At 36.7% G+C, this 24,926-nt stretch overlaps 2 protein-coding genes across 2 annotated transcripts in view; both read right to left on the reverse strand.

Moving 5' to 3' along the window:
* Positions 1-7,703, reverse strand: part of LOC140152741 (vesicle-fusing ATPase-like) — a 51,308-nt gene extending 43,605 nt beyond the window's left edge. The window contains exon 1 of the mRNA XM_072175220.1: positions 7,520-7,703. Coding sequence (XP_072031321.1) covers positions 7,520-7,534 — 15 coding nt within the window. The 5' untranslated portion in view covers positions 7,535-7,703. The remainder of the gene's footprint in view (positions 1-7,519) is intronic.
* A 5,622-nt stretch (positions 7,704-13,325) lies between these two features.
* On the reverse strand, positions 13,326-23,643 carry LOC140151821 (uncharacterized). The gene is made up of 9 exons (XM_072174146.1): positions 23,206-23,643; positions 22,769-22,878; positions 22,034-22,092; positions 21,468-21,676; positions 20,666-20,846; positions 18,041-18,229; positions 17,291-17,615; positions 15,880-15,927; positions 13,326-13,654 (listed from the first exon to the last, which is right to left on the reverse strand). The coding sequence occupies exons 1-9, from the start codon at positions 23,609-23,611 to the stop codon at positions 13,634-13,636; spliced, it is 1,548 nt and encodes a 515-aa protein (XP_072030247.1). The 5' UTR covers positions 23,612-23,643; the 3' UTR covers positions 13,326-13,633.
* Positions 23,644-24,926: the final 1,283 nt, after the last annotated feature.

Raw genomic sequence — 24,926 nt, forward strand, 5'->3', positions numbered from 1 at the left:
TATTTAATTTTGGGTGTAATTGTAAATCCATTACCGGCCCGGGAGTAAAATGAACGCATGAGCCCCCTGATCAGCAATGACATGTAGGACTCTTGTGTGTGTGTTGGGGGAGGTCATGTTAACAACAGTGGCCTAGATTTCTTTGTGACATTGAGGGATGGAGTTTGGTGTAGTAGTTGAACATAATTTTATGTTGAAGTGGAGCAAAAGTAGCGTGTTGCTCGCGAAGCACTGGAAAAGTACCAATTTCAATCTAAAATGATCAAATATGAACATTGAAGGGGAATGAAGCGCAATAAAACTTGCAATTTATCGGCCAAGATATAAGCCCAAATTTGATCAGAAATGTTCATTTGCACATTGAGGGATGACATGAACTAACCTAGAATTTATGCTATGGACTTAAGTTCTTGATTCATTGACTGACTTTTTACTGCGATCTTGCTTCTATCTATGGAGAAGAAAAAATTTTTACACTGAGAAGCCATAATCACGGTCAATTTTCTTTATAATTAGAGGGTTTGGGTCCAGGTGTGGGCGTATTAGTGGAAATTTCTTCAGTGCACACACAACCAAATGTCAACATTTATTTTTATTGCAGCTACCTACCACATGGACGTGACATGGTGTAATACGCCAAACGTGAAGAGATTTTAGTGTTGAGCTCAGTGGCGGCACCAGGAATTTTTTTCCGGGGGGCATTGAGGGGGAAAAGTGAATTTCAGGGGGGGCGAAGTCAACAATTTTTGTGCAAAATTACCACCAAAAGGTGAAATTTTCTTAATTTTGGGTTTTACAGGGGGGCAAGAGTTCTGACTGGAGGGGCATTTGCCCCCTCATGCCCCCAAACCACAATATATTTATCGTAATTATTGTGACATTTCAAGCTCGATTTACACCATTTCTGATATTATTTTGCATTATTTATCAGTATCACAGAATATTTTTAGTATACATTGTGTCAGCCTTAATTGTGAAGTTTCAGTTGTCATCTGTATAGCTGTGATCTATGTTTAGGCGTGCAATAATTCACACTCCTCGGGAGCATTTGAGGCATGCAATGGCGTGCAATCTCACTCGCACGCCTTAAAACTCAAAGCCTGCAAAGATATAGTGAGGGTACGACGACACATATTAAACACTAACTTTAGTTTTATTTGTTTGTTTGAATGCATTTTACATAGGCCTAGATATGTACCTTTTGGACTCCCACAAGATTGTACAACAAGATTCCATTTGTGGGAATCCATGGACTCTCACAAAAATCTCCTGCGAGAATCCACTTGGACTCCTGTGGCACTTTACGAAATGCCACCCCTGATGATGTTCGAATGAACCACATGCTCCATCACCTTACGACATATGGTTTAGAGACACTGCTCTATAGTTGCTTGGCTTAGTGTGATCCCCTTTTTTGAAGATTGGAGTAATATTTGCTTTAAAACTCCTATCTTCGACAAGGAGAACTTAACTATCTTGGCTATAATGATTATGTGTACATTCGCCCACATGTAGAGTACTGTGCAGGCATGGAACCCATAAGACACCAAAGCCATTGCGAAAATCCAGAGAAGACCTATCAAATTGGGTTAATTGGTTCAAGCCTGAGGGAGAAGCCCTACCAAGAAAGACTTGAAGAACTGATCACCTGTATCCCCTGGAGATCGGCAACTGAAAGGCAACCTGATCTAGGTCTTCAAAATTCTAAACAGAGGTCCAACCAGATCAGCTTTTCATCATATCTCATCACAACACAGGCACTAGGGGTCAGAACCTCAAACTCTTCAAGAAGCAGCTGAAAAGGTCTAAATTTGTGAAAGTTCTTCTCTGGTAGCGAATGGTGGATGTGTGGAATAACCTTCCAAAAAATGTTGTTAATGTATCAAAACACAGTTGTAGTCCCGGTAACTACAAATTTCAAATGTTTGAGGTCTTCAGTGTTAATTTGTTTTCATTATAAATGTTGCAAAATATTAAATTTGACAATAATTAACAACCTGTTTGACCTCTCCATATTCATACATTGCTCACTCTGTGTTTTCATATTATATTTTGTGGTGAAAAATGATTACAATTATGTGTAATTTGCACACATTTTTGGAGCAACAATTTTTCCGTACCGACGGCTATGTGTGTAGGCCTATGTGAATGCACATTAAACACATACAAACACATACACAGCACCTGTTGGAGTTTCAATTATTGGAACTGATCAAAACAGTATGAAAGAGGGTGGATGGGGGGGGGGTTTGTATGTATGTAATTGTATTTTATTAGATAAATTAAGAAACTTAGGCTAAGGTTAAGGGGGTGTTTGTTCAGGCCTTTTTGGCCTTCTGAGCATCTCCTCATTCAAATGTGTTGTTTTGCTGTTATTGTATTGTTGTATTTTGAATGAAATAAAGATTGATTGATTGATTGAAACAATAAACCAGTTTTAGGAAAATTTGACCAGCACTGGAAAGAAAATGGATCCATTGTGCTTAAAGGTTTAAACCTAGTATATGTGCTAATGTATACAATGTCCACATGAAGTTGATGAACATCATGTCTTCAGGTCAGGACCATGAAAGAGGAGAGACACATTTTTTGTTATTGTTCACTTATTTTTCAGAGCTAGAACCTTGGTCAAGTTGTAGCATGTTCTGTGCAACTGCAAGTAGTGAGAAACATCCCAGCGTCGCATCCTTCATCATATGAGTGTCTATCGTGCTATGGTGGAAACATAATGTGTACATTTTACAATTAGCCAATGCCGGCTACACAATTTCAATGGGACCTCGAACAAAACATGATGCGAGTTCGCCGTGTGAAGTTGGCTCCTAGCATGCTACATGTAGGGATATACTTACTGCGTTACTGGGAACCACCACAATTTGCTGCTACGTGTTTCAGGACTACTTATTGTCCAACTTAAGGTCCGTTCATACTACCACCGCATTTGCGATGCGTTTCTTTGTGATGCCAATATATCGATTACTTTTTGCCGCAACTCAACGCGTCGCATTTCCAAGTTCAAATGTATTTAACTTTATTGCTATATCGCAATGCAGTAGTTTGCAGTATGCGCATCGCAAAGCAACGCATCACAAATGCGGTGGTAGTATGAATGGACCTTTAGTGAATAGTATTCAGTTCAAAGAAATGTCAGTATACAAAACAGTCAATGTCTGTGCTGATGAAACTAAGAGTAAGACAGCTCAGTTGGATGTGGACCTATTACACCTGACCCTCCCTAGTACAGGGATCTATACGATAATTTTTATTTCTGGGTGGATCATCGTATTATTTTCGTATAGGCAAATGACATAGAAAATACATGTCACCCAAATGACCCAATGCACCATGCAATTGAATAGCAGAGCGGCACTGTACAGTGCCGGCTTTGCTGGTTACCAGTTGTACTCGTCTATGTAATCGGCAATCGGAGCCTACAAAATGTGGCGTATATATTACGACATCGGGAATTGACACAAATTTTAGGGTACAATCAGTCATACCTAGAAAGGATAAACTTCAAATTGAGAAAATATTCTAGGTAACATCTACACCAATTACAGTCCCCGAAACGGTCTACTTTTTAGTTGACCTCAATTCCGAAACATTTTAGTGATAGTTAAAAATGCGATCCCTAACCCTTTGGTTACCTTTGGACGAATTTGTAGAAATTTCTGCGGAGTCTCTGTGTCTAAAATTCCCCGGTACAAACATCGAAAATGTCGCATTTCTCAGTCCTGGTGATGATACTATATCCGCATCGCTGTTTTCATACATGAATATGCATATCTCTGACCCCTGTAAGGTCAAAAACGTGGCGTTGATTTCAACCAATCCGATCCACCGATTGTGACCACGTGGTCGGTTTCATGAATATTTAATACTAGATTTCGCGGTTCTCGGGTCGGGCGCTTCTCGTGATAGGCCAATTTCTAATTACCCAAACTCGTTACCCATATACCTGCCCTGACTTTTTAAACTACTAAGAAATGCGTCTCTCAATGATCAAGACCCAAGACACAACTTAATCAACTCTGTTTGTTTTAAAGGTGTGATGCTTACTTCGGTAGGCCTACCCATAATCTGGAAACCAATCATTCGCCTCTATCAAGCCCTGCCCTGTTACCACATTTAGAGAAACCGAAATTAGTATCTGGACGTGGATATAGGCCGTTACTAAAGTAATTAAATCAATCGCGAGAAACGTGAACGCAAAAACGGTTCATAGGCCTTCCAGAAATAGTCATGTTCTCATAAAAATAGGCCTACATGCACGTGTTTGGTGTGTGCACGTGTTCGGTATCTTAATATTGAAATATGTGTTGAAAATAAGGCCTATAATTATTGGTCCGATGAGATGCACCTGTTAGTCACACTGCTTTTCCGATGCGCGGACTGTACTCCGCGCACACTCCCCGCTGATACTCCGCGATAGCGCATCGCGAAAGCACGCGATAGTGCAGCCAGAGCACGCGATAGTGCACCGCGTGAACGCGAAACTCGCGGGACGCGAACGCGATAGCGCGCGGACAGAGGACGGACGGACGGACACGCCGTAATTAGTATTAAGATAAGCAGCTTGATACTGACGCCATATCTGAGGTGACCAGGAGGCAGTGATACCATTTTGGTCAACTGAACTCAACTCGTGCGTTCTTTTGGTTCACATAAATCAAACAAAATTTTCAATAACGGGTAATAGTAGGATTTCAATTTTTTATTTATGAAGTTACTTGTAGTTTTGAGGAATGACAAAGTTGTTTTTGGTTTTTAGATGTTTGTTTCAACTGATGATGTAGGATCGCGACGCAAGGTGAGTGAATTTGTGAAGAGAATTGCTTGTTTGAGTGATACTAGTAGGATACGGGATGTAGGCTAGTCCGTAGACTACCCCGTAGTCCACTTGCCCATTGTGCATACTCTGGATATTGTATTTAAGCTTAAAACTCTGATTTAATTAATGTGTGCACAATCGATAGATTTTCACATCTGATCAGTCAACCTACTCCCTCTGTTTGTTAGCTTCCCAAGTGGACTACTGACATTGCCTTGCGGTTAAGATTTTTAACACGGGACTCTATGGAGAGTTAGGCCAATTTCTGGCCTAACTAAAATTGGCCATGATGTAATGCATCTTTAAATGGATCTGCCTTATAATTGGTCGCCCATACCTCGCTATGGTTTAAATCGTCTGGGCCCGCGCCATTACCATTAACTACACCGTAAACAACTGTCTGTGGTATTTGCGGCGCTTTTGTGTTGACGCAAAGTTAATCTCTCATCAAACATCTAGCGGTCCATGCTTAGTACTTGTGGTTAATGGACTGATAAACAAGTATGCTTGACAGTGTGTTTTAGAGAGCAAAGTCCAGGGGTAAAGTTCTGCTTACAATTCAAAGTTCATAGTCGAAATTTCGGGTTCGCTATCAATAAACTGGTAGATTCCAAAATCAGAATTGTTCAGTATTAAAGTGAGCCGTTATAATTATGCAAGATAATGTTATTGTCACTAATCGTCTGATATTTTTAACTCTTTATGACCATTTTACTATTGAATACTTTAATTTAATAAACATCAGTATAAATTTTGAGTTCAACAAAATGGGTTCATCATGACTAAGGTCACACGTCATGAATTGGGGTATAGGAAAAGGTGGTGGCGTTACATTTTTTCAATTTTTTCAGGATGTTTTGTCCCAGATCTCAAGAATGTAGAGGGGTACTGAACTGGAAATGGTCTCATTTTGTTGCTAATTTATCTAGCTAAAGTTGTGGAGAGTAAAAAGTTAACACTGTATTGACTTTTTGAGATATTGCAATTCAAACGATGCAAAGTCAGGGGTGGTGGTGCCTACGGTTGAGGTGCCTACGGTTGAGGCATGTGTTAAAGTACGGTACGGTATAGGGAATATTGATATTTAGTGCCGCTCAAATTTATTTTTTACTGTAACTTCATAACCCAGCAAGGTATTGGGATGGATTATGTACCATTGTTTGGGTAATCATGTCTAGTAGGAAATGTGACCAGTTTGACTTCAAGCTAGTTGAATTTGTTGTATGTGTGCTACATTCTGTGTCATGGGTTCTAGGCTTTTCCTATACGTTACTGTACTAAGTATGCATTTATGCTCCAAAATGTTCCGAATGTCATATTTCTTGAAGAAGTTGCCCTACTTCTGTAAAAGTTAACATTTTTTAGATTGAAATTTGATGAGGAATTCAAATATGCCATTGGTTTTTGTGTAGGGCATGAAGGAAAAAAGTTTTGATTGATAGTGTCATAAAATTCATAAAAATTATGTACGACTTTTGAACACCCTATATTTCAGTTAGGCAACATAACTCACCATTACAAGTTTGCTTTTTTTGAGAGCCTACAATGTTATTAGCGCATCTAAAAAGGTTTTAGCAGAACAGGTGTTTATATTAGTAAGTGAGAGAGAAACAAAATTTTATACTTTTTGAACCAAAATATAACTTTTCCACCCTATATGATATTTGTGGCACCCTGTATATCAACTTAAAAGTTGCAAACTTGTCTTCCTTACACTTTCAGCTTTATGATGATATAAAATTTGTAGGTTTCTGACAATGATGAGATGAATTACAATCATTTTTGTGTGAAAGCGTGATTATTTTACTAATTTTGAGCATGTAACGCATTTGGCCCCCAATTCATGACGCACAACCATAATACATATTTTTTTAAATAAAATTCGACTATGGCATAGTCTAGCTAGTCCTCTGTGTTTGATCTGTTCCGACGTCGTCTCAATTCACACAGAATTATTTGTACCTGCTTACCAGACAGCAATGGAACCAGACATACATGATCTGGATCTGGATCTGGATTGGTTACTAGTTCTAGTAACTGTAACTCGGCATACCGAGATGTCATTATGTCATTATGATAAAGACTGAAGTCTTGCTGGCAGGACTAGATTGGTTACTCCGTATAAATAAGCAGGTACCTGCATCTCAACAGAGGTTTTGACCTTTGAATCCTCCTAAGCTTGGTGTGCGGTACAAAAATGATTAGAAATATCAATATTACCAACATGTGTGACCCATCCATACAATGATGCATTGCTTGTTTTAGACTGCGGAACTCAGTCCTCAATGATAGTCAGTCATTTATCTTTTGGTCGTTATATGACTATCATTTGAGGGACTGAGTTGTTATAATATATCTTCCGAGGTGCAATTTCAGACAATAGCTGGGGATTAGTGGGGCAGAGGTTATCTATTGAATCCTTTCATGACCACTGAAGCATAGTCAAGTCTGCCAAGGACACTCGGCACAAATTGAAAGACCATGTGAACTCTCGACAAAAGAATGCATGCATGTCAGGTCATCGACACCAATTTGGTGTTTGTTATGACACCAATTTGGTGTTTGTTATGCACCTCGAAATATGTACCTTAAAGTCTGTGTCTATGCTTGTTTATAATTAGAATTTTTATTACAAGCATGAAAAGCCGGTGTTATAAATATGTAAATAAAAAAATTAAGCTTACTCACCCGTGTATGTGACATCCTTGCAACTTCAATGCAAGATTTTCGCGGACGTTCCTCCGCTTAAAATATCAATGTTACACTGTTTTAAAACCTTTATTACCCCACAGGTAAGTTAATTTTCCCAAATAAACCTTTTTACATTTCTGTGCAGCTCATGAGCATGATGTGCCAGCCTGTAATAAAACCCGACGTCACTCAGTTTCGCGAGTACAAGAAATTGGCCAACACAGAGATTTTGAGGTGTTATATTCCAAGCCCCTACAGGCAGGTGAATATTCATTATATAGACGTCATCATGTATGAGCTATGGGTGGCTCTTCGGGTCATAACGTGATTAAAAAATACCATGCAAAAACTGATAACTTCAAGCAAAAATAAAAATGACAAAAAATCATTGGAAAACAAATTTTACCCACAAAATCTTCTCAAGATTTTATAGGCCCTACTGATTACAGATTATTTTAAACCCTTGGTTGTCGGCATTGTGATCCGGGCTTGTGCGATAAGCATCTTCACAGCGATGATGCATTGCCAGCGCAAAATTCGGACCAGGCTCAAACAAAACCAGACTAAAAAGCGTGTATACTGAGCATGCTGGCCTATATAGAAAGAGAAGTGAGTAAGCAACAGATTTGAAGATAAAAAGGAAAAGAAGACCAAACAAACAGGTGAACAATAATTTTAATGTCAGCTTTTGGGTCAAGAGAAATGTACATAATTTATGTAGGCCTACTAATCATTTAGTACGTCCATGGTATATATAATAGGGGGGCCAGTGGTCCCAGCGCAAGTGTAAAAAAATAAAATGTTTATAAATTGCTTAAAAGTGAAGGATAAGTCATTCAAATTGTCATTTGGTATTTTTGAAATGACAAATTTGGCAAAAAACGAAGAAAACAGCAGGACTAACGAAGTTGAAGCCCCATTCAAATACATCATTGTAGCTAATTTAGATACTGTCAAAATTACAGATTCGTGTAAATTTTGTCTTAAATGCACGTCTTTCGGCTGAACCACTCGCAGGCTATGTTAGCACATCTTTGACAATGAGTACCAAAATCTGAATTTCGATGATTTTTACGATCGTCCGGATGAGCAAATCACTGAATGGACCTTTAAATAAATCTAATCTCAAACGCCACTGATGTTTATCCATTGGCTTAGAGGGTTTTTTTTTTGGGGGGCTGAAACTTGAAAAAAAATCAGTGGGCCACCCTGTAGGGTGAGTTATTCCCCCCCCCCCCCCCCGGAGTCTAAGAATTGTACAAAATATAGGTCACAAACACAATTTTTAAACTCACCTAGGATTATGGGGGGGGGGGGATCTTAAAACACTTATTCAAAACGGTTTTAATAATTTAACATTTAAATGTCGGGTTATATAAAGATCATGAATAGGCCTATGTTATATTTTGGGCAAACACTTTTGGAAAATATTTTGTCAACAGATAAATAACATTATGTTAGAATGCTTTGCATCACGTTTTCAAACGTTTTAATAATAATTATGTAACCCGACTAAGCGACTATAAAACATTATTGCTGGGTAGATATATTAAAACAGTATCTTTTTCCATGCAGGGTCTATGCGCCAGCGAATAAATATGTCATCCTATTAATATTCAGTTCCCTTTGCACTTTCATGGATATAAGGATTATTAGATTTAGAGATGGGCTCGCATATAACTCGCAACAATAATTGTATTAGGCATGGGCTTCGTTGTTTTTCTTTTTTGTAGGGGGACCTATGTCATCGTTTATTTATAGCTTGCGTTACACGTCATAGTGTCCAGGTCATCAGATGTTTTATATTCCTTCAAAGTTTGAATACTATGCGTATAACGTCATTGTTTATTTCAAAAGTTACGTAAAGTTTCGCCTGTGCGCCCCAAATTATAATGTCGGATTATAATATTTACCGTATGTTACGTTATGTTAATGTTATGTTATGTTAGGCTATGTTATGTTATATTATGTTATGTTATGTTATGTTATGTTATGTTATGTTATGTTATGTTATGTTATGTTATTTTATTTTATGTTACGTTACGTTAGGTTACGTTATGTTACGTTACGTTACGTTACGTTCAATACGTTACGTTACGTTACGTTACGTTATGTTATGTTATGTTATGTTATGTTATTTTATGTTATGTTACGTTATGTTATGTTATGTTACGTTATGTTGTTATGTTATGTTATGTTATGTTATGTTATGTTATTTTATGTTATGTTATGTTATGTTATGTTATTTTATGTTATGTTATGTTATGTTATTTTATGTTATGTTACGTTATGTTATGTTACGTTATGTTGTTATGTTATGTTATGTTATGTTATGTTATTTTATGTTATGTTATTATGTTATGTTATGTTATGTTATGTTATTGTTATGTTATGTTATGTTATGTTATGTTATGCTATGTTATGTTATTTTATGTTATGTTATGTTACCAGTATGTTATGTTATGTTATGTTATGTTATGTTATGTTATTTTATGTTATGTTACGTTATGTTGTTATGTTTGTTATGTTATGTTATGTTATGTTATGTTATGTTATGTTATGTTATGTTATGTTATGTTATTTTATGTTATGTTACGTTATGTTATGTTATGTTATGTCATGTCATGTCATGTCATGTCATGTCATGTCATGTCATGTCATGTCATGTTATGTTATGTTATGTTATGTTATGTTATGTTATGTTATTTTATGTTATGTTATGTTATGTTACGTTATGTTATGTTATGTTATGTTATGTTATTTTATGTTATGTTATGTTATGTTATGTTATGTTATGTTATGTTACGTTACGTTACGTTATGTTATGTTATGTTATGTTATGTTATGTTATGTTATGTTATTTTATGTTATGTTATGTTATGTTATGTTATGTTATGTTATTTTATGTTATGTTATGTTACGTTATGTTATGTTATGTTATGTTATGTCATGTCATGTCATGTCATGTCATGTCATGTCATGTCATGTTCATGTCATGTTATGTTATGTTATGTTATGTTATGTTATGTTATGTTATGTTTATGTTATGTTATGTTATGTTATGGGTTTGTCCGTAAATAAGGGGTCCAATGGGGTTTTCATTGACTTTGCCCATATGATGCTAAATTTCTGATTAATGCAACAGAAATATTCCAGCATATCTAGTGTTAAGTTTATTACCGTATACCTTATTAATGTGGCTACTATATGACATATCAGTGAAATTTCCAGAAGTTTTACTTTTTGAGTTACAGATATATTTAGCCTTTAGTGTCCCGCAAAAGTATTTTACACTATTTTTGCCCATTATCAGGATGGAAAGGGCTTAATCTTTGCAATATGCGCGCCTAGCGAGGAAAAATTGTGTATTTTCGGGTTGAATTTCGGTTGAAAAGGGCTCCTTGCCCCTTTTCTTTTCCTGATTTTCCCTTTTATTTTTTGGTCAGAGGGGCACTTTTTTCTTTCATATTTTGTCAGGGGGCACTCTGTTTTTAACCCCTAGGGCACCCTTACAAAATTATTTAAATTTTTTTTTTCAACTTCAAGAGCTTTCAAGGTGTAGAAGGGAACCCTAATGTCATAAAAAAAGATATAATTAGAAATAGAACTGGTTTGTTTGGAAGCAGTGGTTTAAAAACTCTGAAAAGTGCCCAAAGTTACCCAATTTTACGCCAAGTAAGTATACTGGGACACCAAAGGGACACAAAAGTTACATACGACAGTGCAAACTAGCAGAGTTTCGTTATACCTGGCGTTACGTCCACGTCAAAGTTGGAAAGCAAAACAATTTTTTTTAAAAACATGATATGTTTGCTTGCGGTGATTTGGGGACTTAGCCCTATTTATGGTTCTTCCAGAAAAAAAAAATCCCGATCAACCAACCAGGCTCATTTGGCAGGGTTTCATTGGGATATGTTATGTTAATGTCGGGTTTTAACTAAATGATTTTTATGATTGCTACACAAATCACACTGAAATGAAAACTCCTGGGTAACTTACATGAATTTTAAATTTAATGCTGTACTTACACAATATACATACAAGATGATACGCCTCAATATAGGCATGCAGCACTATTGACGAGGGGGCGTGTATAGTATCTTGGGTAGGCCTATAGGCTAATATAATATGTGATGCGATCAAGCAAAATCAGTCGGAACTCGGAAATATTGATTTTGAGATATTATAGCCTAACAAATGAACTATTTCGTTTTGGTTTCTGTTGTTTTGGAAACTCTTTAAGGTAATACACTATTTTAAAGTGTTGCGATTTGGTAGTTCACAACATCTTGCGAATGGTAGTGAGTTTCGGCAAAAATTGCATTGCTCATTTCCTTGCGAGCGTGTAGAAGAATTCAAATATCACAGAAATGCTTTTATAGGTCATGTGGTTCTTGAGTTATGTTGTAAAGAGGGCTGAAACAACAACACTTTTGTAAAATGTACATAACTCATTACCAACAATAAATTAAGCAACTGTTCAAAGTATATGATTTGTAGAATGAACTTTTGCAAAACATCAAAGTGTTATTTTTCACTAATATATTGATTTAGACAATAAAAATCGATTTTGTTTGGCTGCTTCGACCAACGTTACCTTGTCTACCCTTAATTGCTCATATCTTTGGAACTAGTTGTTCAATTGCAGTGGGGTTTTCTGCAAAATGTAGCTTTGCAAATGTTTGTTATTGTCCTATAAGAAACTGAAAATTCAATATTTCCGAGTTCCGACTGATAGATTTTGCTTGGCGCATCACATATATTGCCCCATGATGATTGGAGACACATTCCCCCCCTCCCCCGTTTTAGCCATTTAACAAAAACTTTCATTGAATATCACATGTGGGGAATGAGTCAAATAACCCAATGATCGTATATAACTCATTTTGCGGTTTGAGTTAAGGCCAATATCATATCAAAAGATAATTGGGTGTTTTTCCCCTCAAAAATCATGCACATGGGTCGGAAACGACATCAAGCCTTGGAATCTCCTTTATTGAACCATTCCTCGTGTGTGTCAGCTTTATTTTGTCCCAATGAGTGCAAACACCGCTAGGTCATCATGCACCCCTCCAATGCGCCTTAATTGAATACTTTTCTATAATTATGTTAAGTTTAAAGGAGTATATTTCGTGATTAGTTTTCCATAGTTTGCTGCCCTTTTTTTTAATCAATAATTCTTCTTGCCGCCCTTCTGCCCGCCCTTTTTTCTTTAATAATTCTTCTTGCCGCCGTTCATCTTCCGCCGCTCCTGCTTTTTGCCGCCCCTTGCTATATTACCCCCAAAGCTTCCACCCTCAACAGAGACATTTGACATTTTGTTAGACTTTGAGCTAGCATGTGACATAGGATTTAAAATACAATATCTGGTCCTGATTTCAATCCCCTGCACGTCACCTTGAATCCCCGTCGCATTTGACGTAGCCTATATGCACGGGCTTGGAAACTTGGGAATCCGACCCATTCAATAGACCCTATACTAAAAGACATTAATCAAACAGTTTTATTTAAATATTGCCACTGCCCCTGTCACTTCAATTTGCTGCTGTTGTTGTTATAGCCGTTGTTGTTGCAAGTGTTGCTTCTGCATCTGCCGGCGCTGCCGTTGCTGTTGACGTTTAGTAGGCCTACTGCTACACCGGGACTGCTACTGCTTCTACCGCTGCTGCTGCTGCTGTTTTTGTCTTTGCTGTTGCTAAGTTGCTTAGCTGCTGTTGTAGCCTGTTGTTGTCGTTGTTGTTTGCTGATTGATGCTGCTGTTCAGTGCTGTTGCTGTTTCCGCATAATTTACTCGATCCTCGATCCTATTTGTAGAATAAACATTGCTATCCTACTTGTCGGCATAAGGACCCGGGCCGAGGCTAAGACCGATTTCTTAACAGCCTTTTATGTTATAGAATAATTGTCATTACTTGAGTAATATGTTGATGGTACGAACACATATCAGAAATGTTTCTAAGCCAAGTGTGTTGTTGAAACACGCATCATTGTGACTTGCGTGCACATCGTATAGGCTTAAAATTAAATAATGTCCATCAAATAACAGTTTGTTGTCCTGGTTTACATGGCTGCTTAGAAGACCAACTTGAATTCACCCCTCTGCTTTTGGAATCATGCATTGTAATCTGTTTCCTATAAAACAAACAAAAATAAATAATTGTTATAGAAAACAAATTTTTATGATTCTTTTCATTAATTTTGTAGCCGCCATGAAGATTTAAAGTAAAATATCATAATAATCTTTGAAGTTCTACAGGGACATCGGACATTTGCGCGAGAAGCGGGCGAAATATTTTAAATTTTAGACTACTGTTCTCGCTGACCACTGTGGCTGAAGACACTCCTTATAAACCATTAAGGTATTTGATGGGCCATTGTGCGAGAAGCGCGCAAAATGCGACAATTTTACACTACTGAGTTATTTTGTAAAAACCGTGTTTTGGGGCTAAAAAAGAAAGAAGCACCAGGCAATTTTTGATTTATTATTATTTCTATTAGGTGTTTTAGGGGGGACGTCTATGGCAAGTATATTGCACAATAGAACAGAAAAACCTGGTTTTCGGCGATAAACCTGGTTTTTCAATCGAAAAACCAGGTTTATCAATTCGATTGTCAGAGTTTTTGATAAACTTGGTTTTCGGCTGATAAACCACGTTTATCAAAAACTATGACAATCGAATCGATAAACTTGGTTTTTCGATTTGATAAACCTGTCATGGAATTTGATTGTCATTGTTTTTGATAAACCAGGTTTATCGACCGAGAAACCTGGGTTTTCGCTGATAAACTTGGTTTTTCAATTCGATTGTCATCGTTTTTTTCTGATAAACCTGGTTTTTCAATCGAAAAACCAGGTTTTTCGAATTCGATTGTCATAGTTTTTGAAAAACCAGGTTTATCGACCGAGAAACCTGGTTTTTCGCCGATAAACTTGGTTTTTCAATTCGATTGTCATAGTTTTTGATAAACCTGGTTTTTCAATCGAAAAACCAGGTTTTTCTAATTTGATTGTCATAGTTTTGAAAAACCAGGTTTATCGACCGATAAACCTGGTTTTTCAAATCGATTGTCATAGGTTTTTTTGGTAAACCTGGTTTTTCTAATTCGGATTGAATTTGAAAAACCTGGTTTATCGACAGATTAAACCTGGTTTTTCGCCGATAAACCTGGTTTTTCAAATCGATTGTCATAGTTTTTTTTGATAAACCTAGTTTTTCGAATTTGATTGTCATATAGTTTTTGATAAACCAAGTTTATCGACCGAGAAACCTGCTTTTTCGCTGATAAACTTGGTTTTTCAATTCGATTGTCATAGGGTTTTTTGATAAACCTGGTTTTTCAATCGAAAAATCAGGTTTCTCGAATTCGATTGTCATAGTTTTTGAAAAACCAGGTTTATCGACCGAGAAACCTGCATGTTTTTCGCCGATAAACTTGGTTTTTCAATTCGATTGTCATAGTTTTTGATAAATCTGTTTTTTCAATCGAAAAACCAGGTTTTTTCTAATTTGATTGTCATAGTTTTTGAAAAACTATGACAATCGAATTCGAAAAACCTGTTTTTTCGATTGAAAAAACAGGTTTATCAGTGAAAAACCAAGTTTATCGGCGAAAAGCCAGGTTTTTCGGCCGATAAACCTGTTTTTTCACCGAAAAACCTGTTTTTCACCGAAAAACCAAGTTAAAAAAACCCTCTGACAATCGAATTGATAAACCTGGTTTTTCGATTGAAAAACCAGGTTTATCGACGAAAAACCAGGTTTTTCTGTTCTATTGTGCAATATACTTGCCATAGACGTCCCCCCTAAAACTCCTAATAGAAATAATAATAAATCAAGAATTGCCTGGTGCTTCTTTCTTTTTTAGCCCAAAAACACGGTTTTTACAAAATAACTCAGTAGTGTAAAATTGTCGCATTTTGCGCGCTTCTCGCACAATGGCCCATCAAATACCTTAATGGTTTATAAGGAGTGTCTTCAGCCACAGTGGTCAGCGAGAACAGTAGTCTACAATTAAAACATGGAAATATGTAGGAGAATGATGTTCCCCTTCCCCGCTTTCACCGCCTTTGCACAGAATATGAGCCTGACCCCCTCAGATGGGGTGTTTGGTACCAATTGGGGGGGGCACGTTTTTAGAGTTGTCTTTCATTTAACTCCTTGAAAAAGTTAAAATTCACTCTTTTAGAGTGGTTTTCACTCATTTTAGAGTGGTTTTAAAGTTCAAAAACACATTTCACTTTTTTTTTCAGTGGTCTTATACTTATAGGTGAATCACTCTTTTGGGCCATGGGGAGTGAGTTTTTCACTCTTTTACATTTAGAGAGTAAACACAGTGTGTGAATATTATATACTTACCGGCAATGATGGGCTGATGTCGGACTTTGTTGGTCGCTGAATACGGTACTGAAATGAAATGGTTTAAGTTAGGGATGAGTATATAGTAAAATTAACAGACGGAAAATTGATTTCACCAGACAATAGGACCTATTTTAATGTTATTATGCATGAATGTGTTGATAATATTTTAATTTAATTTGTATTTCCAAACTTCTTCGAAAGATTTCTGCCTTATTTATTAGCAATAACATCAGCAATTTGGAAATGAGGCTGAATAAAGTTATTAAAATATTAGCAACACATTCTTGCATAATAACACTAAAAATGGGCCAGATTTTCTAAGAATCAATTTTCCCGAATTATTCCCTTGTTTAGGGTTAGGTTGTTTTAGGCATGGGATCTGGGTTTGGGTAAAGGTAATGGTTATAGATGATGTATGGGTTGCGCTTGTATATTATGGGTATGAAGGTTTTGAATGGTCTATGGTTAGGGTTTGTGTAAGGTTAGGACCAAAATAAAAAATAAAACAAATTCGGGAGCCGCATTTTTGGTATCGGTATTGATTTAAAACCGAAAAATTCGGTAAGTCAATTTTACTTACAGAAAAATTAAACTTGTAATTTCCACCGCGTTTTGATAAATTTTAAAAGACTCTTTTCTCTGATTGATGATTATTTCTGCTAAGACGTAACATTATTATGATCTGTTTTCTGACCCCTGCTCCCCGGGGGCACTTCAATATGAAATGGATATAGGTGTAGGGCTGGCACTTACGCACTAAGGGGCATTCTGTGAGAGCAAGATGTAACAAATATGGGGTCATTGGGTGAGAGCATGATTTTGGCATTCGGTGAGAGCAAAATGTAAAAAATATGGGGTCATTGGGTGAGAACATGACCTTTGGAATCTTTGGGTGAGAGCCGAAACAGTGCCACAGAAACCTCGAATTTCTAGTTATAAAAGGCTTCAAATTTCTTTGTTTTTTAATTCAAAATAAGTAACAAAATCAGTGATAAATAAAAGTTGCTGTTGAAATTGAACTTGTAAGGGTCTTTGGGTGACAGATCAAATGGAAAAATAGGGGGCCTTCGGATGACAGAGCATGTGCTCGTAAAAAATATGGGGTCTTTGGGTGACAGCGATGCTGAAAAAGGGGGTCTTAACAGCCCTACATACGCGTCACCTCCAAAGTTGGAGTGCCCCCCCGGGCCCTGCTCCTACCCTAAAATTAACAGACTGCAGCTCTTCTGCGCTACACGGTATACTGTAGTTGCCATTTTTACGGCCGTGATAGAGAACAGTAAAACATCGTTTTTCATTTAGAATTAAGAAATACCTTCCAATGCATAGGCCTACCGAATTGATCTCTAAATTTAAAATAAATGCCGTTCTCACCTTCTCATATGTATCATTTAAAAATAATATTTACCCCTTGTGACGTGTCTATATGCGTCAAAATAGGCCGCATTTCATTCCCACCAGACGCCGGCGACAGACCAGACGTTTCTCCATTCAAATTTCCCCAGAAAGAAGAATTTTTGTGTTTCTCTGCTTGCTTTTTGGCTGCTTCCTTAGCTATTTCATTGCCATGTGAGGGTGGTCGTCCAGTTCCATCAGTGTATATGTAATTGTAAGAGTGTCTCATTTCCCCTTGGTCCTTTGAGGCTGCAAATACGACAGCATCAGGTTTGGCGGGATCATACATCTCGCTGGTGTAGCCATAATTATACATACCCAATTCTTCTTCGTCGATTCTGATATGAATACATGTAGAAAGAAAATTACGATGCAAAATTAAAATTTATCAGCCTGAGTACCTGCTCAGAGTCGATATACTTTCAAAGACCTTTTAATGCATGATAATTGTTTGCCCACCTTCTGTATTTCTTGTCACAAATGTTTTAAATACTAATTACTCCAAATTGCTTTTAAAAAACCATAAATAGCATATTGCATCGTCTTTCCTGAGATGTTACCCCCATTTTTTGCAAACTTGTTGTCCAAATCCCGGGGTATCAAGGCTCCACATATATAAATTTGCATTTGCCGTATAAAATTTTGGCGAGCGACGCGAGCCGGCAAAAGTTGAATAAGTGCCCCCGCCCCTTCAACAACCTGGATCTGCCCCTGTATGGCCCAACCCGAGGGCCCAACCCCAACATCCCGGTGTTTTAGATACCTGTTTCTTCTAATTGTCTCCTCCGTTTGTTTCTTCTTTCGACGACCGACCACCAGGCACGCACAAAGTATGACAATAAGCAAAACGATCACAGATCCTCCCATTGTCACGCCAATTAGAAACGCTAATTTATTCATTTGTAACTGACAATTCTCTCCAAAATAGAAAATGTCTTGATCGTGTAGGCACCTTTACAAATAAAGAGAAACATTCATGAAGGGTTGGAAACTGGTATCGAAGGACCGACATCCAGCCCCCCCCTCCATCCCCAAAGGCCCAAAAGTCCACATTTTGACCCAAAAAGTCCCATTTGCTAGTGTAGCGAGCGAAAAAATAGGTGTTTTTATGCCTTTTTGGTCAAAGAAAGGTCCAAATTTTGACAAAAGTCCACTTTTTCAAAATCCGCCCCTAATCCAAAAAGGTCCAAATTTTGAAGAAAAAAAAGTCCACTTTTTCAAAATCAGCCCCCCCCCAAAAAAAAAACCTGGTTACGGGCCTGCCAACATCAGTGACGTATAGGCCCCTATAGATATAGGAGCTACCAAGATTATAAAAGAAACATTGAAAATTAAACAAAAACAATTTATGACGAATATAATAATAGGTATATCACCTCAAAAATAAGCGCAGCAGAAACACGTTATTTAATGTTCCTACATTATTGAGCTTTATTAAAGCATCAAAAATCAAAAAACAGAATTGAAATCGGTCAATGCATTGTGATGTAGTGTCAATTTAAAGATGCTCGTAGATGGAATGAAATCCTGCCACAAATGGCTGTAATGACGAAATCGGCACATTTCGAGATTTTGAAGGTTTATTTGGACGCTTGCTTGAAAAAGCAGCGTTAATTTAAATATCACATGTTAAATGCCTATCTTTCCTGACTTCGTTATAGAAAACAAAATTTAAAAATCTATCATTGAATAATTATAATAAATTAACCAAATATACTATTTTAGCAATTTCGGCCAATCTGCAGACAAATTAACTCTCAAAAAAACTCTCAAAAATTGATGCCAATAGAAAACCGTACATGATATAAAGGTGCGGGTTTTTTGGCACACATATGTATACAGTATACAAAGTTCTTTCAATTGATAACAAAAAATACACAAAAAGTTATTAATTATGCAAATTAGGTAATTACAGTTAATTATGTATTTATGATATTATTATGCAAATTAGGCATGAGTAATTTTGGGTTTTGTTTTCAATATTTAATGAACGTCTGTTCATTCATCATAATTTTTTTAAGAATGATCCTTTATGAGGTTGAATAAATGAACTGCGGTTAATTATTTAAAAACAATACAAAAAAATAAAAAGTTTGACATTTTGACGGTGTCTGGAATATAATTTTCATTTTTACTGTAAACATGGTATGTGTTACCATTACTCAAAGCCAAGTCCGAAAAGTAAAAATAAAAATTCAGTTGCAATGAGACCTTAAATTAACATTTTGTCATCACGATTAACATGGGAGGACAATCGGTAAATGGAACAGCTATTTTACTGTACCGCGTGTACAAAAGTAGTATGGCCTTGGACACACACAATGGCTTAGAGCTATTGTGGTTTGGAAAATTACTCCCTAAAAATATCATTGATTAATGTTTTGCTTCAACAAGTTTTAGGGAAGTGCTTCATTCGTTGTCGACGGAAATAATTTACATGCTAAGAAAGATTAGTATTTCAGCTAAATGGTGGTAGGTCCCTTTACTTCAATAGGCCTATATTTACTGATTTATGAGCGATCTTCAAAAATCCATAAAAACAGGCAGTAGTTCTTAAACAAAACAATTTTTAATTTTGGGGGACCAGATGGTAGCCTCGGGAAGGCTTCACACACCATATATTAAAAATTCAAACAATTTGGATAAATGAAGCATATGAAGAAATTCATTTATCGACATGGATGTTTTCTAAAATTGGCCAAATTTGAAGCGCGCCCTGTTCAATTCACTGTTATGCTTGCATGCACAGTGTAGCAGAATTATTGTGCAGCCACTGTGACATACCTAATAATAATATTATTGGTCTACCCAATAATAAAGAATTTGGCGAACATTGGCATAATGAAGGAAACTGTAATGTTTATTAAGACAGTCCGATTACTTTTGCAAAAAAGTTAAAAATAGTTTAGATATCGGTCAAAGTTGAATTTTCAATATAGGAGGCCTAATTACGTTACATGGAGGGATGTCAACCCCCAAACGGTTTTGTTTACAGGACGTCATCGAACATTTGAGTTGTTCCCAACGGTGATTTCATTATAATAAAATCACCGTATCGCTCAGGTTAGTTTTCAAATTCAGTTTGTTTTCAGTCATCTGCAGAATCACTGAATCATATTACTTGCTTGGACGTTCAGGGCCTAAATACGATTAAATTTCAATTATCTTGATCCTTATCAAATCAATACGTTTTTCATTTCATTCGAAAGATTTACAAAGCTCTGTCAAAAATAAATTTATAACCATGATCATTACGTTTATATTTTTGGAACGAAAGTTTATGTTCAGAACAGATTTTAAGCGGTAAGAAAATGCATACGTATAGGCCTTTAATGTTCAAATATTGATCAAACTCCTCCACCCTAAAAATATCTATGGTTTCACTTACCCGCAAGTTGGTTTGCTGGTGACACTTGTATGCGTACATATGCCATTGTTGCCGCAGTAAAGATTTTCGGCATTGACGCATTTTGAGCGGCACTCGGGTAAACCATCCAGACAATAAGGGTCGAAATATTTCAAAGAAGTACATGTTACATCTTCATTATTGGTGCACAAACTTGTAGCTTCTGTTTAAAACAAAATGATATTAATTTCCCTTTATTATTGTATTTGAGAAAAGTTTGAAAAAGTCAGAAGATGTTATTGGCCTATTATAAATGAATTTAATAACAAATTAAATGACGAACTGTTAAGCTTGAGTATATGGGTAAGAGATAGCTCATAATTTTAATATCATGTTATTTTTGCTAATTGGTTATGAAAAAGATTAGAAATGTGTTTTCCAAATAATTTGAAATTAGTCTTTGATCAAGTCTTTGGGCTTGATTGTCATAGAATACGAAAAAGGTCGAAAAACGCCCTGAAAATGCATGTTTTGGCCCTTATTTCCAAAAATTGGCAAAATATTAAAATTTTTATTGCCAGTTAGGACTAACTAAAGGATTTAGCTATGTTTCATTTCGCAAAACAGGATAATATTTTTTTAATCCCAAAAAATTAGTTCTGTATTTTTCTGGAATGGATAGATAATTTATCCTAAAGGGCATTAATAATTATGTATAACATTATGATTCTAATGTAGACTTTCCCTGCACCGGATTTCCATGCAAAAACATAACATACAAAAACTAGATACATGCATATATAAGGCCTAAATGCAGTTTAAAAAAATGTAGAATTGATCTTACCTTTCGGTTCTTTGCATTGGTTGCACTCTTTTGATACAATCAATTCTCCGATTTTGCCTTCAGCTATACCAGATTCTACTGTCTTTTCATAAATGTCATTTGCAGTTAAACCTCTGTCCGATTTGTCCATGTCATTCCAAACGTAATTCACGTTATGCTGGACAATAACGTACGAAGCGAAGGTCCCGGGATCCACCACAGTTTCATTTCTGATAAGACAAATAAAAGTTAGATTAATGTTTGTGAAACCAAATAGTTGAATACTTCGGTAAAACCAAAGGCTGTATGCGTAATTTTCTCAAATGTGATGGTATTTGAAAAGGGTGGGGTACTTAACTTGTTAAAAAAATTGATGACCTAGTGTGACACTAGTGGGTAAAAAATCGACCCATAATTTTTATAGTAGCAAATTGTACAAAATATATGACCCATTCTTATTGTAATCTCCAAAAATATGACCCATTCATATCCTCCAAAAAATAATATTATTAAAAGTACGTCTAACAAGACGTAGGCTATAAACTTGTCGAATGCAATGTGCTTGCCTTACAATTAACTTGACATACCTTAACTCGATTACCTCAACACTGTCAAGACCAACAATATTTCCATAGGTAGGTTTCACCTAAATGATAGCAGTAAACATAAAGATTTCATTGTTTTAAATTCTGATATAACACTGCAGCAACTTCAGAACATAATGGCACCTCATGACGAGTCCGAGAACACACGCAGAACACATTTCAGGTGTTCAAATTGTAACATATTTAGAACTTGTTCTTGGTGTGTTCTCGAACACGTTGACTCGATTACTGTTTTGCAAACAAGTCTAGAACACATCCAGAACGCATGGACATCGATATGTTTTTGAATACAGATTAATTTACATTTTGTGATTTGTTATACCTGGTGAGTTATTCTATTTCGTATCCGGACAAGACAGCCCAGCAACAAAACGTTTTGGTATAAAGGATATAAAACATTTTAATAACATTCAACATTTTTTTGAAAACCTGCTCTCCATTTTGTAACAATGTTAGTTATTATAGTGTTGACAAATATTTTGCAATCACGTTTGCAAAATATATTTTGCAATAACATTTTGAGCATTTTAAAACGTTGCCGCAGAGTGACTTTTCTTATAAACGTTTAAAAAAATCTTTTCATGACGTTAACATAACCTGACATTTTAAAGCGATTTGATCAAAACTAAAACACGTTTGTAACATTCTGAAACATTTGTGTGTTTGCTGGGAGTTTACACACGAACACGAAGAAGATCCAATACGAAGTTGTTTTACCTGTTCGATGAAATTCTGCTTGAAATCATCACATAGCAGAAGATCGGGGAAACAACCGGAGCTATCGAGAACTGATATGTCAACAACAATTACTTTCCTGGCACCGTCATCTGTAAGATAAAAACCAAATCAATCCATCATAAAAAATGTTGTCCTTTATAAGTATACAAAGAAAATTTATTTTGAGTACACATGGTAAAGGACTTTTCAATGAAATGGTCTAAACACAGTAACATAACACACATTGTCGTGAAAAATGTTTCTGAGGCCGACGAAACCTGACCAAGCGCCTGCGTTGAAGCCTCTCAAAAATAAGACATAATTGAAAAACATGCTATAGTATCTTTGCAATATAGTTTGATTATTCGTTTAACAGAATAAAATGATAAGAAAGCATGAGTATGATATTATTATGATATCAAATGACCAATGCTCACCAAGATCAGGATACTCTGGTGCTGGAACGGGACCAGTTAATGGCGTTGTCATCACTGGTGATCTGGTCGCAGTAGGAGACTTTGTTGCTGTAGTTGTTGGGAACGTATCTACAGATGTGGTCCCTGATGCTGTTCCTAGAGTTGTCTGCTCATCAGGTGATGTTGATATAGTTACCATGGAATCGGTAGTGGTCATATTCAGATCATTCATAGGACTGGTTGGGTGAGTGAAGAAGTCAGTTATAGGCTCTTCTGTTGTTGTTTCATCGATGATTGTGTTTACTTCTGTCGTGTATGTACCATTAGTATAGGTTGTAGGCTGTTCTGTTGTTTCTTCTGTGCCGGTAGTATTTCCTTCAGCTGTGGTTTCTAAAGCTGTGAAGATGGTAACAGCTGATATGGGCATTGCGGTTCCTGTTGTCGTTCCTGCTGTTATTGGTGTGTCTATATGAATAAATGAGAGGTGTTTGTCAAAATTATCATAACGCTTTTAAGGTTGGTACTGTGGTACCGGCATGAAAGATAAAAGATAGGTGGTGTGACTCAGTCCCATACGCCATGCGTCTTACAAGGAGGATGTAGTTTGATGTGGGACCGTACTCATGGTACTAGTGGTTAGTGAGCGACAACCTGTATTACTACGGAGTCTTTACTATTCTGGATTTAGAACTTCCTCACCAAGCGGTCGCAAAGAGTGGTCATCGACGGGGAGTCATCAGAATCGGTCCCAGTTACATCAGGGGTTCCGCAGGGGACGGTACTTGAGCCACTTTTGTTTCTGACATTCATTAACGACCTACCATCCGCCCGGCATCACATCTCAGCTCCGCCTCTTCGCAGATGACTGCCTCATGTACCGACCCATCACTAACATCCATGATTGCAATATGTTTCAACCTATCAAAGGTGTAGAATAGATGAGTGGGGAAAATGAAGCAGAGGAATTTAAGTCGAAGCGGGACTCGCGAGACTAACGGAGTGGTATCCCGGGGGACCCACTTCCAATTCCGTTTTAACATTGAAATGGCAAATTTTCGCTCGCTATACGCGCACATTTTTCACACCTTATAGAATTATAGTGTTTATCAAATTTTCCCGATAAAAGGATTCTGGGGAAGTTCAGCGGGACGACTTAAAAAAATATGCATACATGGGTTACAGTTGTGAGAAAGGGGTGTCTTCGATCTGAAGAGCCAGGGTGACAATTACCTTGCCGTCCCGGGTTGCCGTGCCCAGTCATGGTCATGCCAGTGGCCAGCAAAAGGTAAGTCGGCCCTGATACTAGAAAACATTATTTCTCCACACACCCCTGAGAAAATGGTCTAGCGACGGTCCTGAAACACCCCACTTAGTTTTCATAACCAAAACTGGCCTGTTATAATGAATTTCCTCATCAAAAAGGAAGTTGGCTGTTTTGACAAAATATTTCGAAATGGTTTCATTTTGTCCACGTAACCGAAGTTGAAATGTAAAAACAAATTTGCTCATAACAGAGGAAGTTTATTATGACAACAATGGATAACAGTTAAATTGTACTTCTTTTGTTATTCCAGGCACACATTCACTCTGGGTTTTTTTAAAGATTTTGAATTCAGTTATTTTATGTGATATTGTTTCAACTATGATTGTGATGATATATCTCTATGAATTAATACCAGCTCTTCTGGTGTGTTATTGTTGATGTTGGATTAATGTGACAGATACATACACTAAATGTTATC

This window comes from Amphiura filiformis, chromosome 5 (assembly GCF_039555335.1).
Source record: "Amphiura filiformis chromosome 5, Afil_fr2py, whole genome shotgun sequence".
Taxonomy (NCBI): domain Eukaryota; kingdom Metazoa; phylum Echinodermata; class Ophiuroidea; order Amphilepidida; family Amphiuridae; genus Amphiura; species Amphiura filiformis.

What these genes read in the sequence shown, in the direction of transcription:
- LOC140151821 (XM_072174146.1), bottom strand. Translation starts at nt 23,611, where the DNA reads ATGCCCATATCAGCTGTTACCATCTTCACAGCTTTAGAAACCACAGCT. An exon ending in ACCAGAGTATCCTGATCTTG is followed by an intron (nt 22,879 to 23,205) that starts GTGAGCATTGGT and finishes TTTATCTTACAG; the next exon opens with ATGACGGTGCCAGGAAAGTA. An exon ending in ACATCAGCCCATCATTGCCG is followed by an intron (nt 13,655 to 15,879) that starts GTAAGTATATAA and finishes TTTGTTTTATAG; the next exon opens with GAAACAGATTACAATGCATG.